The sequence below is a fragment of the Bombina bombina genome, chromosome 1 (assembly GCF_027579735.1).
Source record: "Bombina bombina isolate aBomBom1 chromosome 1, aBomBom1.pri, whole genome shotgun sequence".
Classification (NCBI taxonomy): Eukaryota; Metazoa; Chordata; class Amphibia; order Anura; family Bombinatoridae; genus Bombina; species Bombina bombina.
In genome coordinates, this window is record NC_069499.1 from 1,509,458,165 (window position 1) to 1,509,477,256 (window position 19,092).

General features: G+C 37.2%; 1 protein-coding gene across 6 annotated transcripts in view; it reads right to left on the minus strand.

The window, feature by feature from the left end:
* Positions 1-19,092, minus strand: part of MILR1 (mast cell immunoglobulin like receptor 1) — a 267,612-nt gene that overhangs the window by 200,115 nt on the left and 48,405 nt on the right. For all 6 annotated transcript variants that reach the window (XM_053708026.1, XM_053708062.1, XM_053708053.1 and 3 more), the window contains exon 4: positions 15,781-16,053. In XM_053708026.1, coding sequence (XP_053564001.1) covers positions 15,781-16,053 — 273 coding nt within the window. The remainder of the gene's footprint in view (positions 1-15,780; positions 16,054-19,092) is intronic.

Sequence of the window (19,092 nt, forward strand, 5' to 3'; positions counted from 1 at the left end):
TAAGTGGTTTTACAATGGGGGACTGCGTTTTCACTAGAAATATATATGTATATGCTTATATACAAATATATTTATGTGTTTATATCAGTATTTACATATATAAACACATACATAGATATGCATATAAACATATACATATATATTTATTTATTGCTGCCCAGCGCTGCGCCATTTGCCCCCTGCACTCCATTAGGTGGTTTGCCGTGTCTATCAGCATGAAAACGAGGATCCCATTGAAGCCAATGGAAGCGCGCTCTCTTGAGTGTTTGGCTTCCGGGCAATGAGAACGTGAGGCTGCGTTTGCATTGCACCCCACTTGTAATACCAGTGCACATTTACGTGTGCTGGTTTTACTTAGCGGAACAAAAATATCACCGTCGCATAAGCGCAATATTACATTCCGCTCATAATCTAGCCCTTAGTAAGTAAGGTAGAAGCACTAATGAATTGTCCAACTCCCAAAACTAAAAAGCATGTGAGATGGGGCCTGCAGGGTATTATAGAAAATGTATTCCTCACTTTGCAACAATAGCAGCTCCCTTAACTGACCTTACCAAGAAAACTGCTCCAGAGAAGGTTCAATGGACAGATTCATGTGAACAGGCCTTTCAGGAACTTAAAAAAATGTTTATGTAGTCAGCCTGTTTTATGCTGTCCAGACTTCACAAATCCTTTTTTGGCACAGACTGAAGCTTCTAAAGTGGGTTTGGGGGCAGTGTTGTCCCAGGATTTCGAAGATAGTTAACATCATATTTTGTATTTGAGTAGAAAGTTACTGCCTAGAGAGACATCCTATTCTGTTATTGAAAAATAATATTTAGCTGTGAAGTGGGCTGTTGGGTAGACCATTTACGCTGATTACAGATCATGCTCCGCTTGAGTGGCTCCATACCATGACAGAAACCAATCCTTGTCTTACTTGGTGGTATCTTACTTTACAACCTTTCACATTTAAGGTGATGAATTGTCCTGGAAAGTTGAATGTGAATGCAGATTTCCTTTCCTGGGAGGCACAAAGAGTTTCCTACGCCAAGTGTTCCAAACCATTTTGCCTGAATGACTGAAATGGTTAAAGATTATCCTTTCTATAGGCAAGATGCTGGGAGGGTCTGTAATAGGGGTGCGCATCTTCACTGGTCTCACTATTCAATTTGATTACGATTCCACAATGCATCATGATTACTGCCCATGGTTTTCATCAACAAATTCAAGCAGTCAGAACTCAATTTTAATAGCAGAGCGCTGCGTAAAAAATGATTGGCCAGTGTTGGTATAGCAGAGCGCTGTGTGAGGATACTGCGTCACTCAGTGTTGGAATATAGTATAGTGCTGTGTAAGTATGTAAGGTCAGTCTTTGGGTCAGTATTGGAATAGTGTAAGGATGCTGGATCAGTAGAATAGCAGAGTGCTCTCTGTAATAGATGCAGTGTGTGTGTGTGTGTCTATATTGGCTGCTGTTATATTCAGTTGCAGGCATGTAACTGAATTTTGATGTTTTTACATGTAAAGGATTTTAAAATATTTTTCTCTTCATAATAAAGTTGTGATTTATACAACTTCTACTTTTTTCTTTTTTGGTCTGGAGATGCAGATTTGCAGAGTATATATATATATATATATATATATATATATATATATATATATATATATATATATATATATATATATATATATATATATATATATATATATATATATATATACATACATACATACACATACACACACACATACACATTTGCAAAACATTAGCCCATTTAAGAGGATCTTCCCTGACACATTTCGACTGGTACTTTTTTTTTCAAAGGATTTGGGCTGCAGTAAATACTCTGTATGACAAAATTCATATCTGTACTTTGATACAGAGTGGAGATTGGGAATCACCTGACATAAGATAGTTTTTTTATAATGTAAACAAATACCATTGTTACTGTATTCAACATCTGAATATATATACAATGTTATTTTGATAAAGGGACAGTATACACCAAGTTTAATTTAACTGCATGTAATAGACATTACTATAAAGAATAATATACTGATATAAAAATTCAGTTTAAAACCTTACGTAGAAGTTCCTAATTTAGCACTGTTGATGAGATTAGGATGGGACACCCACTGAAAAGGGCTGAGAGCAGACCCTCCCCCCCTTCCCTGTATATGAAAAGACCCATTATACAAACAGGAGCAATCTGAAGTCTGTATACATCAGTATACATCTAAAACTTTGGGGCTTGGTTAGGAGTCTGAAAATCGGCACAATGATATTTAAAAATAAGCAAGATTATACATTTTTACAAAAACACTCCCAGATGGGCTATATAAATGGATCATATACAAAACATTTATGCAAAGAAAAATCTAGTGTACAATGTCCCTTTAAGGTAAGTCTATGCAAATGTAAATGGCTACATTATTGGAAATAGAAAATAAAAGAGAACAAGAGGGGCCTGTGCATGTGCATATCAATATGCTATATAGTGATGTACATCGAGTAAGCCAAGTGGGTACTCACATGCGACTATAGTACACTTATGTACTGGTAGGTGCAGGCTGGAGTCTTAGGGTGTACCAGCTAACCCTTTCAGTAGAACCAGATGATCTCACAATGAAGCAATTACTTAGGCTGTATAGATAATAAAGAACAAGAGGGGCGCCTCATGTGTGCATCAATATATACACAAATGTAAAATCAAAGAAAAAAAGCCAAATGGGTACTCACAATTGGCCCAAGTACACTTATGTACTAGTAGGAGCTGGCTGGTATCTTCAGGTGTACCAGCTAAACCTCTCCAGGTGCAGAGTAGATATTGCAGGGGGATCTTAGTCACAGTATGTGCTGAGGGATAGTCAGAAGCAGTGTGTAAAACTGCTATAGAAGGTAATGAACCAAAGCTTGCATAAAACAAGTTCAGTTTATCAAAACAAATGTTAATAAGTTTAAAACAATAGCAAGCAAAATTTAAAATCATACAACGCATTTCTCAACCTAGCATGGGTTGTTTCATCAGGCATAGTATTCCTTCTAACTGACAATCCATTTAAACAGAACTTGATCCAATAGTGAATCAGGACACACCCCTAATGGGCGTTGCTAAGCCTGTTGTTAATTAGTGTATATCAGGCTAATAACATCAATATATACATATATATAAATAAATCACAGTACTTAATAATATTGGCAATATGGATAGTTGTTCACCATAAGTGTTAACAATATTATATGCAAGCAAACAAAACCTAAAACAATATGAGACAGTGCTTATAGGTATTGGCAGAATATATAGTCCTCCAGCATGAGTACTTATTTTAACAGAAATACAATATATAGCTTTCAGTGATTCCAATCATATATATCATGAAATTATTGCTTATGGGTCTCCACAGTTTTTAGCAACAATGATCTTACATATATAATTAGTCTAGACTATACATTTGGTTTGGATGAGTAATATATAATGTGAGAACTGGCATTAGTACACACCTCTATCAATTGTAGATGCAGTGTTTCCTTTGTGGTAATTTTTTGTAATCCTCATTCCTCTAGATCTTTAACACACATTTGGGATTTGGGACTGTTCTAAATGTTTTTTATACATCAAGGTGGTGTGTAAAACTTTCTGTTAGGTGGTGTGTAATACAATGCCTGTCCTGAATGTTTATACAATATTTGTCCAATCACTGAGTGTGAACTTAGACACACCCTCTATTCTGACAACGGCTTAGTGAGGTTTTAGTGACTTTATTATTTGTTGCAAACAAAGTATGTAATAGGCTTAGTCTTTGCAAAGTATGTGGCTCCCAAATATATTGGTATTATTGTTATCCCTCTAAAGTGCAACACAAATGTAACTAAATAGAGGGATACTAAGCTATGCTTTGGAGAAGGTGAAATCAATATGATCAATATCTGACCAATCATGGCTCATTGTTGTTAACACACCCCCTGTGTGACCAATCAGTGCATTTAAGATTTCATTATAGACCAATCGGCATATCCAGCATCTAGCTTCATATTAATGTGATGTAGATGCCGGTTTCTCACTACAGACACACTCCCTTTGCTTAAAGGGACACTAAACCCAATGTTTTTCTTTCATGATTCAGATAGAGCATGCAATTTTAAGCAACTTTCCAATTTACTTCTATTATCAATTTTTCTTCATTCTCTTGCTATCTTTATTTGAAAAAGAAGGCATCTAAGCTAAGCAGTCAGCCAATTTTTAGTTCAGACCATGGACAGCACTTTTTTATTGGTTGTGTCCAATCAGTAAGGACAACCCAAGTTGTTCACCAAAAATGGGCCGACATCTAAGCTTACATTCTTGCTTTTTAATTAAAGATACCAAGAGAATTAAGACAATTTGATAATAGGAGTAAATTATAAAGTTGCTTAAAATTGCATGCTCTATCTGAATCATGAAAGAAAAAAATTGGGTTCAGTGTCCCTTTAATGCATTCTATAACAATTGCAAGGAAAGTGCTAGTGATGACTAAATATATCTAGCTTCAACTTAATATTCATATTAATGTATAATGATAAACTTAGTGCTCAATGAACTCAAATAATATTGATGTGTGCCCTATTATGAGGTACTATAAAATTAACAAGTGAATTAAAGGAAAAAAATTAGCAGCTGTGGCCAGGTTCAAACTCACAACTTCTGGGTTGGGAGACAGTGTACCTAGCCACTGGGCCACAGGACCCCCATACTTATTTTATTTAATTTAATTTAATTTAAATTAAATTAAAATGAATTACATATAGCCATTGTGAAATTAAGATGTTCTCAGTATATATAGTAATAATAAATATGTGGATTAATGATAAATATCACTATCTTCAAAAGTGGGAATAAAAGCTATATTTGATTAAATGAATATAGGATGATAATGTCCCATAAAATTAACAAGTGGATTAGTGAAAATTAGCTGTAGCCAGGTTCAAACTCACAACCTTAAGGATGGGAGGTAGTGTACTAGGCCACAAGACCCCAACACTGATTGATTTTATAATGGAGGGCATATAACTCTAGTGAAATAAAATAGAAATATTCTCATTAGTAATAATAAATATGAGAATTGGTGTTAAATATTAATGTCAATAGTAGGTATGAAGTGCTAAATATATAAAATAATAGTGAGTTAATGCATAAGTTAATTAATAATGGAGTGGTATAAGTGGAAGAGGTGGAATAAATATAAGTGATCTCAAAATGCTGCTAGATCTATAACTTCATTGAGTCCCAAAGGAAAGAGGGACTGGAATTTGTATATCCAGTACGTCTCCCTCTGGCGAAGACGATTATATCTATTACCTCTAAAAGAGCATGATATGCTCTCAATGGGTGAGATGACAAATATATTACGTTTCCCATGTTGGTTTACACTGTGTCTGAATACACTGTGTTTTAGGGAACCTTTCCTTAAGTTTCTATTATGTTTACTCCACCTAGTTCTTATCTGTCTACATGTGCGTCCTAAATACTGTGAACCACATTCACAAGTTAGAGCATATATCACATATTCAGTACTACAAGTGAAGGTCTCCCCTGTCGTATGACTAGTTATACTGGTACTGCCATGATTAATAGATTTACACATTAAGCACCACTTTTTGTTACATTTGAAAGCTCCTGGTTTCTTATTGTGCCCTGTTGTCTTTAGCGGTAGTGTATGAGGTGTTTTTCTTTTTGAGACAACTATTTTACTCGGAGCTAGTTTTTGTTTTAACGTGGGAGCACGTCTAAAAATCATTCTGGGGCTACATTCAAGGTTTCCTTTAAGATAAGAATCTTTTAATATAATAGGCCAATGTTTCTTTAGAGTGTCTCTTATAATCTGGTGGTTGGAACAATATTGAGTGATGAAGGATACATTAGATCTACTCCTAGATTGCTCAGATGTTCTGTCTTTATTCTTGGGGGCATGTCTTAAAATGGAACTCCTATCTATCCTTCCAGCTCTCCTATAGCCATCCATAATTAGATTATTAGGATAGCCTTTTTCTTTAAATCTATTTATTAGTATAGTTGACTGTGAGTCATACAGTTCCATATTGCCACAATTTCTCCTGATGCGCCTAAATTGACTATAGGGTATGTTGGTTTTCCAGCTGTTTAGGTGAGTACTTTCAAAATGTAAGAAATTGTTGCTATCAACACTTTTAAAGTAAGTAGATGACAGCAAATTCCCATCTGGATTTTATTCTAAATAAACATCAAGAAATTCAATTTTTTCTTTTTGGATGTTGGATGTAAAAGTGAGGCCCATATCGTTAGAGTTAAGATTGTCTATAAACTCATGGATGGAAGGATAAGACCCTCTCCAAATGAATATCAGGTCATCTATATAACGGCCATAGAACACCAGCTTCCCCCTCCAGTTTGAATTATAGATGTATTTATCTTCGAATTTGCCCATAAACAAATTGGCAAAACTGGGGGCGAACCTGGTGCCCGTGGCCGTTCCTTTTATTTGCAGATAGAAGTCATCCAAAAATTGGAAATAATTATGTGAGAGTATAAAAGATATGAGTTCCAATATGAAATTTTGCTGGGAACAGGGTAGATATATGTCACTTTCCAAATATGTATTGATTGCCTCTAGGCCTAATTTATGGTCAATATTGGAATATAGTGCCCCTACATCACAGGATATCAATAGGTAATCATCCTTTTTGGTGTAATCAGAGAGTTTGTTTAAAAGATCGGTGGTGTCATGTATGTAAGATGGTAATTGGACCACATACTTTTGTAAATAAAAGTAAACATATTCAGAGAGCCGATCTGTTAAGCTATTAATACCGGCTATAATGGGGCTCCCAGGTGGTCTGTGTCGATCTTTGTGGATCTTGGGCAAGTGGTAATAGAATGGGACACTAGGGTGGTCAGGAATCAGATATGCCTTCTCTTTTTTATTCAGAATTCCATTCTGAAAACCTTTTAGAATAATATTTTTAAGCAATTTACTGAAAGTATTAGTAGGATCTGTAGTTAATTTTCTATAATACTCATGGTCTAGTACAATTCTTTTGGCTTCTAATAAATAGTCATTATAATTTTGTAGGACTATCCGCTTGACGTATCACCAGTTCTCTATCATTTATCAGTGTTTGACAACATTACATACATAAAGATTCCATAACAATCCTTAAGTGTTCTTACTATAACAATATGTCCTTTTAACGATAGATACTAGACAACATCAACCCCTACATACACAAAAAAAAAAAAAAAAAAAAAAAAAAAAAAAAGAAAGAAAAGGGAATTCCCCCCCTCCGCCCCCCTGACCCCTCTCAATCCCGATACTATTATATACCCGGTTAAGATGGAAGGGTCCTATATTTAAATTCTTCCCAATGGAAGCGGATTTTCTGAAAGACCTCTTCTCTATTAGTTTTTAGATAAGTATATTCTTCCAATATTAATAATTCATTAATTCTAGTAAGTAAGATTTCTTTATCCGGGATATTTGGTTTTTTCCAGTTTCTGGCCAATAAGGATTTCGTTCCATTTAATACAAATGTTACAAGTTTAGCTCTTATTTTACAAATATCTTTAATGGGTTTATTTAATAGGGCCGTAAAGATATCCAATTGAAAGTCCGCTATCCCAATAATCTGCTGGATGCATTCCGAAGTTATTCCCCATACACTTTTCACCCTAGGGCAATCCCACCATATATGTTGCATATTCCCGATCCCCCCGCATCCTCTCCAACAAAAATTGGAAGCATTTGGGTATATACTATGTAATCTAGCCGGTGTAAGGTACCATCTAGTAAGTATCTTATAATTTAGCTCCTGGATATTAGACGAGGATGACGATCTAGCTACCTTATCACAGATGGACCGCCATTCCGACTCCTCCAGCTGAGTCCCTGTCTCTACTTCCCATTTTTGCATATAACTATGTTTTATAAATTCTGCTGGAGTGTTAAGGAGTTTATAGCTAAATGAAATTGTACTTCTAATTGGGATTTCGTTATGACAGGTTTTTTCAAATAATGTTAATTCCCTAGTCAAGTTTGCTTTGTCTGGATGTCGTGTAACAAAATTCTGTAACTGTAAATATTTTAGCCAGTTTCCATAAGTACCATCTGCCATTTTCCCCAGTTCTTGTTTGGATTTAAGCTTCCCCTTATCTATAAATTGGCATAACGGTAAAGATTGGTGTAAGTTTTGTTGGCCTAAGAAGCTAGGTGTGAACCCTCCCTGAAATTCCGAATTGTTTGTAATCGGGAGTAGAGGTGAGAGAGTTGTAGAGATAGAGGGGCATTCTTTTATGATTTTACTCCAATTCATAAAAATATGCTTAATCATTGGGAACTGCATGATTTTTAAAGGTCTTCCTTCTGGTGGCAACCATATAAATTTTTTCATTGGGAGGGATGATATTAAATTATTCTCTAATTGTACCCACGCTTTGTTCTTGCTATTTAAATGCCAATCTAGTATCCTTTGAAGTATAACTGCTCTATGATAATTCCTAACATTTGGTACCCCTAGCCCCCCCTCTTTCCTTGCTCTATACAGAATAGAGGCCTTGATTCTTGGTTTAATTTGATTCCAGATGAAAGAATTGATGATTTTCTGAAGATTAGTGCAGAAAGTATGGGGGATATTAATGGGAATGGTCTGAAAAATATATAGGATACGTGGGAGCACATTCATTTTTACTAAGTGTATTCGCCCCAGCCAAGAAATCCTTTTCTGCCTCCAAGATCCAAGCTCCGCTTGGAGTTTAGACATTAAATTCACATAGTTATCTACAAACAGCTGTTCCTTTTCTGTTGATAATTGGACCCCCAGGTACTTTAAGGACGACTCTTTCCATACAAATGAGTTACCTGATTTGCATTCATAATAATCTCTTACTGGGAGTGCATACTTAAGAGCTTCTGATTTATTTTTATTGATGAGAAAGTTTGAATGTCTCCCAAATTCCTGTAATATCTCTTCCAAGTTTTTAATGGACCTTGCCGGATCCGTTAATGTTAATAGCACATCGTCGGCGTACAACGAGATCTTATATTCTTGCTCCCCTATTTTAATACCCTTAATGTTTGTCTCTGCCCGGATTCTAGTTGCTAAAATTTCCATGGAGAGAATAAACAGCAAGGGGGACAGGGGGCATCCTTGTCTTGTGCCATTTGTAATCGTAAGAGAGTCTGAGAGCACACCATTAATTTTTACTATAGCCGATGGAAGGGTATATAAATGAAAAATACGTTGTATGATTTTCTCCCCAAAGCCAAATTTGTTAAGTGTTGTACGCAGGAAGGACCAGTCTAGCCGGTCAAAAGCCTTCTCTGCGTCCAGCGATAGCATGACCAGGGGTATCTTATGTATTTTTGCGTATTTTATTAAGTATAATGCTTTAATGGTGTTGTCTCTTGCCTCTCTACATGGTACAAAGCCGACCTGATCTATATTAATGATTTCTGGTAAAATTTTATTTATTCTATTTGCTATGAGTTTAGCGTAAATTTTAACATCATTATTCAATAATGATATAGGCCTGTAGCTGGCTGGTAATTTAGGATCTTTTCCTGGTTTATGCAATACCACTATCTTAGCTTCGAGCATCTCTTTTGCCAACAGAGGTTCTGTGCTTATTGAGTTAAAATAAAGTAGAAGTTTTGGTGCCAGGGTCTCATTATATGTTTTATAATAGTTTGAGCTAAATCCATCTATTCCTGGACTTTTCCCTAGGGCAAATTTTTTAATAGTCTGCATTATCTCTTGCAGGCTAAATGGTTCATCTAACATCTTTTTTTGAGACTCTGATATATTAGGCACCTGGATTCCATTGATATAGTTATCTTTATCTATTTGAAAGTGTCTGGATTTATTTTGTGGGCCCAAGTTATATAATTGCTGGTAATAATCTTGAAAAACCTTGGCAATATCCTGGCTCCCTGTCTTACTGTTACCTGATCCGTCTATAATATTAGAAACGTAAGTTTGAAGAACTTTTTTTTTTACGGCTCGTGCTAATAGTCTCCCGGCTTTGTTACCCCCATTGAAGAACACCTTTTTAAGTTGTAGGGCTCTTCGTTGTACGCCTTTATTCAGGAAAACATTCAAACTCTCTCGCTCTGCTTTAAGGGATTCTGATAACTGTTTGTTATATGGATCCTTCTTATGTTTATCTTCTGCCCTGGAGAGAGAGTCTAGTAAATGTGTATAATGTTCTCTAGCTTGTCTATTAATTCTGGATTTGTGTTTTATAAATTCTCCCCTAATTACCGCCTTATGTGTGACCCACCATGTACTTGGTGCAGTATCATCTATAGAATTGGTCTCAAAATAGGTTTCGATAGATTTCAAAATAGATTGTCTTATCTGTACATCTTTCAGGAGATTATCGTCCAAGCGCCATTGATATGGGATTATTGGTTTTGAAGGCCAGTTTAGTTTCAGGGAAATAAGAGAATGGTCTGACCAGGTGATGTTATGTATTTTGGCCTCTTGAGCTAAAATATAGCTGTTTTGATCCATCCAGAAATAGTCAATGCGTGAGTAAGATTTTTGTGGGGGTGAGTAAAATGTATAATCTCTAGTAGCTGGATGGAGCGTCCTCCATACATCTAGCAGAGATAGGGAGAGAAGACTTGTCTTGACTGCTTTGATAATATGTTTAGATATATTACTTTTCTTTTTAGAACAGTCTTCTACAGGCTCCATTGGTACATTAAAATCCCCCCCTATAATTAAAGTACCCTTTTGAACATCCAAAATCCTATTACATACTCTCTTAAAGAATGATTTCTGTCCTCTATTTGGTGCATATATATTCACCAGTGTAACTGGTCTATTATATAATAGACCTACCAAACAGATATACCTTCCCTCTTCGTCCCTATCCATTTGAATAAGTTGAAATGGAGAATCTTTGTGGAACAAGATACAGACCCCATTTTTCTTTACTCTATTGGAGCTCTGAAAAATAGTTGGATAATAGTTGTTTGTGAACTTAGGTTCTTTATTTTTATTAAAATGAGACTCTTGAACAAAGATAATATCTCCTTTTTCTTTATGAAAACTATGTAGGGCCTTATTTCTTTTCTGTGCATTATTAAGGCCCTTAGCATTTTGTGATAATAGGCAAATCTTTTTTTTATCTATTTTCATACTTTATTAAGAAAGAATTTCTGAGTGATAAGTGACCCAAAAAATGAAAGGTTGGGGCCAGGCGGCAGGGGCCAGGGAAGGGGAGAAGGAGAGCGGGAAGAGAAAAAGAGAGAGAGAAAAAAAAAAAAAAAAAAAAAAAAAAAGGGGGACCACAAATCCCCGCATCCACACACAATACCCCCATGCATACCTTACAAATAACACAAATTCAGGGAAAATTAAACCGACAAATTGTTTCCCCCTAAATGGCAATAATATCTTAATTTACCAAAATTACAAGCATTATTATACTCCAAAAAAAAAAAAAAAAAAAAAAAAAGTTCCATACTAGGTAGAGCCTTCATGCTCCTTTCCTTCCTTATTGAGTTAACTAAATTCCTCCATACAAAACTAACTTCCTTAATGTGTAGCTAGTTCCTCAGCCCTAGTTTATTAATTAATTTCTCAAAAAAAAAAAAAAAAAAAAAAAAAAAAAAAAACCCTATTCTTTTTTCTTTATTCCCGTGTTTTAGTGAAAAAAAAGCAAAAATTCCCCACCCCACATTGAATAGGTGGAGGGGGGTTATACTTAATTATTTCTCAAATCTCAATCTTTTCTCAACCTTAATGTGACCTTTAAGTGAAGAAAAAAAAAAAAAAAATTAAATAAAAGAAAAACAACTTAATGTGACCTTTCTTTGTACCGGTGATCTTGTGAAAAACAAAACATATAAAAAAAAAAAAAAAAAAAAAAAAAATCCCATATCTCCATCTTTCTTAAAAACTTAATGTGACCTGCAAGTGTTTAAAAAAAAAAAAAAAAAAAAAAAAAAACACAACTTAATGTGACCTTTCTTTGTACCGGTGATCTTGTGGAAAACAAAAAAAAATTCCCATGTCTCCATCTTTCTTAAAAACTTAATGTGACCTTCAAGTGATAAAAAAAAAAAATTCACATATCTCCATTTTTTTAAAAAAAAAAAACTCAGTGTGACCTTCAAGTGTTTAAGTGAGAAGAAAAAAAAAAAAAAGGAGCCAACCTTTCCCCCACACTATCCTACTTATATAACCGTAGTGCTTTATACTAAAAGTGACTCTTAAATATTAACCATCTTTAAGAGAAAAAAATAATAATACATAAAAAAAAAAAAAAAAATTTTCACATATCTACATTTTTTCTCGATGTGACCTTCAAGTGTTTAAGTGTAAAAAAAAAAAAAAAAAAAAAAACAACCTTTACCCCACACTCTCTTACTTATATAACCATAGAGCTTTTATACTAACAGTGACTCGTAAATTTTAACCATCTCTAAGAGAGAAAAATAATAATAATACATAAAAAAAAAAAAAAAAAAAATTTTTTCTTTTTTTTTCCTTCATAAAAAAAAAGAAAAAAAGCAGTTAGGAGTAATCTCTAGTCTTAACATACTAACTATCTATATGTTTTTTTAACACCTTAAGCCAGTGCTAAGATCATAGTCTCTCGTCTTGAACCAACAGTCTTTAAGTATTAGAATTTGCTAATGTCTCTAAGCAAGTATTAGAGATTGACTCCGCATCATTGTTAGTCCTTTCCTGTTGCTTTCTCCTAGTCGGGACTCTTATCCATTGATGTCCCCTTCCTTCCTGAACAGATCTAGGGTTAGACAAATAGCTCTCCTTCCTTTTCTCTTGGTTATTTGATGTTTCCAATACTGGTGTATTAATACCTAGAGTAGTACAGAAAGAATTGAGGTCCTGCAACGAATGTAAAGTTGCATGCTTTCCATCCACTGTGGCCCTTAGGCCAAAGGGGAATCCCCATCTATATGGGATTTTCAGATTGCTAAGATGCAGAGTGAGGGACTTTAACTCTTTTCTTTTTTGTAAAGTCCTGGGACTAATATCGGAAAAGATTTGGATTTGCTGGCCTTCAAACACAATGTTTGGATGTAATCTAGCTGCCTGTGTGACAGCCTCTTTATCTTTGAAATGTGCAAATTTGATTATCGTGTCTCTAGGTGGGTCTCCTTTCCTTAACCTAGGTTTTAAGGCTCTGTGGCACCGTTCCAATGTCTTATCTGTGTAAGCCTCATCCCTTGTCAGGGTATTAAGAAAACGTAAAAGGTATTTTTCAAGGTCAGCTGGTATTATATCCTCTGATATCCCCCTTATTCTTAAGTTTGACCTCCTCTGCCTGTTCTCCATATCTTCTAACTGATTTTGTAATAATATTATGTCCTCTCCCTGTTGGTGGATCTGTTGTGCCATGCTATCTGTGTGATTCACCCAAGCTTCTCTGTCCTCTTCCAGTAGGGCCACTCTGTTCCCAATCTCCCCAATATCCTTTTTAATGATAGAAAATTCATTTTTAATGCAAAGTTTCACCTGACTTATTTCTTCCAAAAGAGTTTGGATGTCTGCTTTCGATGGTAGACCCTGTAAGTCTGCTTTAGTCAGCAGGGGTGTATTGGGTTCAGGAGTGTTAATGAGTTTATTAGGTGACATATACTCTGAAGAGTGATTCAATAGGGAGGTATCTGTGGCTTTAAAGAAGGAGTCTATTTTGGAGCTTGCGATGTATGGGATTTACCCCCTTTATCCTGTTTAGCTGTTTTCTTAGTAGTCATTGTAAACCCTTTTTTTTTTTTTTTCCTTTCTCCCCTTTTTCACGCTCCTAGGGCTTGGTGTGTAAAAACAGACTCTCTTTACCTTATTCTAGAGAACTTCCCAGTCTGTTGAGATAGCTCCGCTATGATTAGGTTGTTAGGCTAATACACTGAATTATGTGTAGGGCCTATAGTTCATGCATGTGCTTGCTCTTTATATCTCAAGTTGTCGTGTTAACAGCCCTTTAGTACCACATTGTTACAGAATTTCAACAAAGGGGAAAAACAGACAAACGTTTACCTTTCCTTCTCCTTTCTGCTCCCGTTCTGTTTAGGAGACTGGGCCTCTGATCCTCTGTTATTCCAGTGATAGCCGTCCCTTACACAGTGCACCGGCTCACCTTTGATGATCTTTGAAACTTCTGCCAAAAAGGTATGCGACCAGCTATTCCTAGGGCACCCGGGCCCCAAAAAAAAAAACAGCCTTTCAAATGGCTCTATAGCTGGCCGTCTGTATACTTAGCCGGGTATTAGGTACAGGCGCCGTGCAACGTTAGATCCAGTGTTCTGTCTCTGCTCCGGGCTGTGTCCCTGTACTCCGCCCTTGGCAATTTCCTCTGCTGCAGTCCCTGCTTCGAATTCTGCTGCCTTTACACCTCTCCGGACTATGCCGGTTGTAATCTTTAAGGCTCAGCAGGTAAACGCCCACACCTTTCCAGGTCCGACCCGGAGCTCGTTCCCTCAGAGGCCCACAGTCCGGAGCTTCAGCCCCCACTTGTGCAATACATCTACAGGGTAAACTTTTCCAAGCACCCGCTCCCTTTCCACACTCTCCCCAGGAGCTAAGGTACCGCTCGAGGCTTCCTCTGCTGTATGTGTACGCAGTACACCTCCGCCTGCTCTTTCGGCGTCTCTCCCGGTAAGGCGTGCAGGGGGATCTCACACAGACAGCGTAGCAATTAGTGTACAAATGTCCTTTTGGCTGTGCCTTTTCACCTAGCTTTGGTTCTCCTTCAGTCCGCTTACATTATTTGGCAGTTTTAGGATATTGAAAGCTTCTTTTTTGCCATTTAGGAGGACGGTTAAGCTGGAGCTCTACAGGTGTGCGGCCATTCTCTACCTTGGCCGGCTCCGCCCCCGTTCATTACCTTCTATAGCAGTTTTACACACTGCTTCTGACTATCCCTCAGCACATACTGTGACTAAGATCCCCCTGCAATATCTACTCTGCACCTGGAGAGGTTTAGCTGGTACACCTGAAGATACCAGCCAGCTCCTACTAGTACATAAGTGTACTTGGGCCAATTGTGAGTACCCATTTGGCGTTTTTTCTTTGATTTTACATTTGTGGATATATTGATGCACACATGAGGTGCCCCTCTTGTTCTTTATTATTATCTATTATTGGAAATAGGGGGGGGGGCAATTTTAATGGCATAATGTTATGCCTCAGTGTGTAAATGATTAAATGGACGCGAGCATACATGTTGAATATTTGTTACATTTCAAAGAATTCAATTACAATCGAATGTCAACGTGTATCATCAGTATTACGCTACAATTTCGGAGGATATGGAAGCGGATCATCAGTATTCCGCTTAAAGACCGCGAGCATCGATGTGCGTCGGATTCATCTCACAGGAGTGCAAATTATGTTGAACATTGCAAAATTTGACAATCTTGACGCTTTGTTAACTACAGCGAATCAATTTCGCGTCAAACTCGATGCAGAATTCAAGTGTATTAGCAGTTGAAGCTTTGATAACTCGAGGCCCAAGTATCTAATTTATTACATTTGTTGAAGCAGTGCATGTGGGTGAGCCAATAACTTGATGCATATATATGCAGCAAATGATACCAAGAGAACAAAACAAATTAGATAATAGAAGTAAATTGGAATGTTGTTTAAAATTGCACGTTTTCTCTGGATCATGAAAGAAAAAATTGAGTTTCATGTCAATTTAAAATGCATTTAGTGCTCCCCTAATCATAAATGTAACAGCTTCAATAAGATGTCATATAGCCATCACCTGTAGTTAAACCCTTCAGTCACTCCTGATGCAACAGTGTACGTACCTTTTAATACAAAATTAAATGTATTGCTTTTCTTAGTTTTATTTGCAGCCTTTGCTTTGCACTGATAAGGCCCAGTGCTGTTTTGATGAATTATAACATAGAAAGTGGCGTTTTGACGTTGAGACAAAGTAATAACCCCTTTGCTGGTTTTGTTCAGGAACAGGGTATATGTTATGGGTAAGAATCCATTTGCGGAAATGCAGCGTATTGTCTCATTTCTGCCTGTCACAGATTCAGAAGTTTCAGTTGTCAGTACAGGATTTGATAATTCATCTGAAACAGAGAAGAGGGAAATGTGTAATTGAGGCCGTTTGGTTTTTATCATAGTAATACTCAGCAAAAAAACAATTTAAAGTGATGCCTCCAAAGGAGATTATTAGCATTAATTATTTTTTTCAGTGGTGTCTTAGTTGAAAATAGTTTTCTATCTGTCTATTATCTACCAACCTTTTCTCTCCACACACATTTTCATCAATTTATTATTGCCCCCTGTTTTGCCCTTCGGCAAACACATAATTACAATTCAGAAGGAAATATGTACAGACTTGATGGGCCTTTTGGTTCTTTGCTATTAAAACTCTTTTTCTGTATTACACTAAGCATGACATTTGTTGATAAAGGGTATAATCAAGACTGAAGAAAATAAAATAAACATGTTTTCAACAGACAGGAACTTTTATCAGATTAGATCTAATTTTATACATAAACTCCCTGGCCCATTATATTGCTTAGGGGTTAAACACAGTCGATTAAAATCTATCTGCGATTTGCTCTTGAAATGGATTTTTACGGCTGAACTAGTCATCATGTTTTTTGAGTGATCACAATGCAAAATGGATTTGGGCATTTAAAGTTTCCAAACTTAAAGTTTCAAAACTTTGTGTGATGTTCTGGTTTTCGAGATAAAAACTGTGAAGTCACTCAAAGCTGACTGATACAATAGCCCATTCACAGCTCTTAAGGTTACAGTAATGTAATCATGACCCTTTATCTGTAATGGACATCTTCAATGGCGATTTACAGCATTTAGTACCTTTTCATTCAACATTTTTCATTCAAATTGATTTTTATATTCCCATCCAAGTACAATAGGGTAGGAAATAGTTTCCATGCTTCACTAACACATCTGTTCCCCACCCATATGTGATATTCAGTCTATTCTTGCTCTTTGTTTCATACTCAGACATACATCAGATAGCAGGGGCCCACTTTACAATTCATTAATGAATTGACAAGCAAGAAAAAGGAGAAACTATAGGGTGCAGTGGTGACTGTAGTTTAAAAATAAAAAACACCTGCCTTAAAGTGACAGGGCGGGCCGTGGACTGGATACACCACAAGAGAAAGAAATTTATCAGGTAAGCATAAATTTTGTTTTCTAAGGTGTATCCAGTCCACGGATTCATCCATTACTTGTGGGATACCAATACCAAAGCTTTAGGACACGGATTAAGGGAGGGATAAGGCAGGCACTTAAACGGAAGGCACCACTGCCTGCAAGACCTTTCTCCCAAAAATAGCCTCCGAGGAAGCAAAAGTATCAAATTTGTAGAATTTAGAAAAAGTATGAAGCAAAGACCAAGTCGCCACCTTACAAATCTGTTCAACAGAGGCCTCATGTTTAAAAGCCCATGTGGAAGCTACCGCTCTAGTAGAATGAGCTGTAATTCTTTGAGGAGGCTGCTGGCCAGCAGTCTCATAAGCTAAACGGATTATGCTTCTCAGCCAAAAAGAAAGAGAAGTTGCCGAAGCCTTTTGGCCTTTCCTCTTTCCAGAGTAGACGACAAACAATGCAGATGTTTGACGAAATCCTTAGTAGCTTGCAAATAAAACTTTAAAGCACGAACCACGTCAAGATTGTGTAACAGACATTCCTTCTTTGAAGAAGGATTAGGACACAGTGACAGAACAACAATTTCCTGATTGATATTCCTATTAGATACTACCTTAGGAAGAAACCCAGGTTTGGTACACAAAACTACCTTATCTGCATGGAAGATCAGATAAGGGGAATCACACTGCAAGGCAGATAACTCCGAAACTCTTCGAGCCGAAGAGATAGCTACTAAAAACAGAACTTTCCAAGATAAAAGCTTGATATCTATGGAATGCAAGGGTTCCCTTGAAGAACTTTAAGAACTAAATTTAAACTCCATGGCGAAGCAACAGGTTTAAACACAGGCCTGATTCTAACCAAAGCCTGACAAAACGCCTGAACGTCTGGAACATCAGCCAGACGCTTGTGCAAAAGAATAGACAGAGCAGAAATCTGTCCCTTTAAGGAACTAGCCGATAATCCCTTTTCCAATCCTTCTTGGAGAAAAGATAGTATCCTAGGAATCCTGACCTTACTCCACGAGTAACCCTTGGAATCACACCAATGAAGATATTTACACCATATCTTATGATAGATTTTCCTGGTGACAGGCTTTCGAGCCAGAATCAAGGTATCAATGACCGACTCGGAGAAACCACGTTTTGATAAAATCAAGTATTCAATCTCCAAGCAGTCAGACGCAGAGAAATTAGATTTGGATGTTTGAATGGACCTTGGAGTAGTAGGTCCTGCCTCAGCGGCAGAGTCCATGGTGGAGAGGATGACATGTCCACCAGATCCGCAAACCAAGCCCTGCGTGGCCACGCAGGCGCTATAAAAATCACCAAAGCTCTCTCCTGCTTGATCTTGGCAATCAGACGAGGGAGGAGAGGAAATGATGGAAACACATAAGCCAGGTTGAAGGACCAGGGCACTGCTAGAGCATCTATCAGCGCTGCCTGGGGATCCCTTGACCTGGATCTGTAACAAGGAAGCTTGGCGTTCTGACGAGACGCCATCAGATCCAGTTCTGGTTTGCCCCAAAGTTGAATCAGCTGGGCAAATACCTTCGGATGGAGCTCCCACTCCCCCAGATGAAAAGTCTGCCGACTTAGAAAATCCGCCTCCCAGTTCTCTACTCCTGGGATATGGATAGCTGAGAGATGGCAAGAGTGAACCTCTGCCCATAGAATTATCTTGGAAACCTCCATCATTGCCAGGGGACTCCTTGTTCCCCCCTGATGGTTGATATAGGCTACAGTCGTGATATTGTCCAACTGAAATCTGATTAACTTGGCCGCAGCTAGTTGAGGCCAAGCCTGAAGAGCATTGAATATCGCTCTTAGTTCCAGAATGTTTATCGGAAGGAGGGCTTCCTCCTGAGTCCATGAACCCTGAACCTTCAGGGAGTTCCAGACTGCGCCCCAGCCCAGAAGGCTGGCATCTGTCGTCACTATAGTCCACTCTGGCCTGCGGAAACTCATTCCCCTGGACAG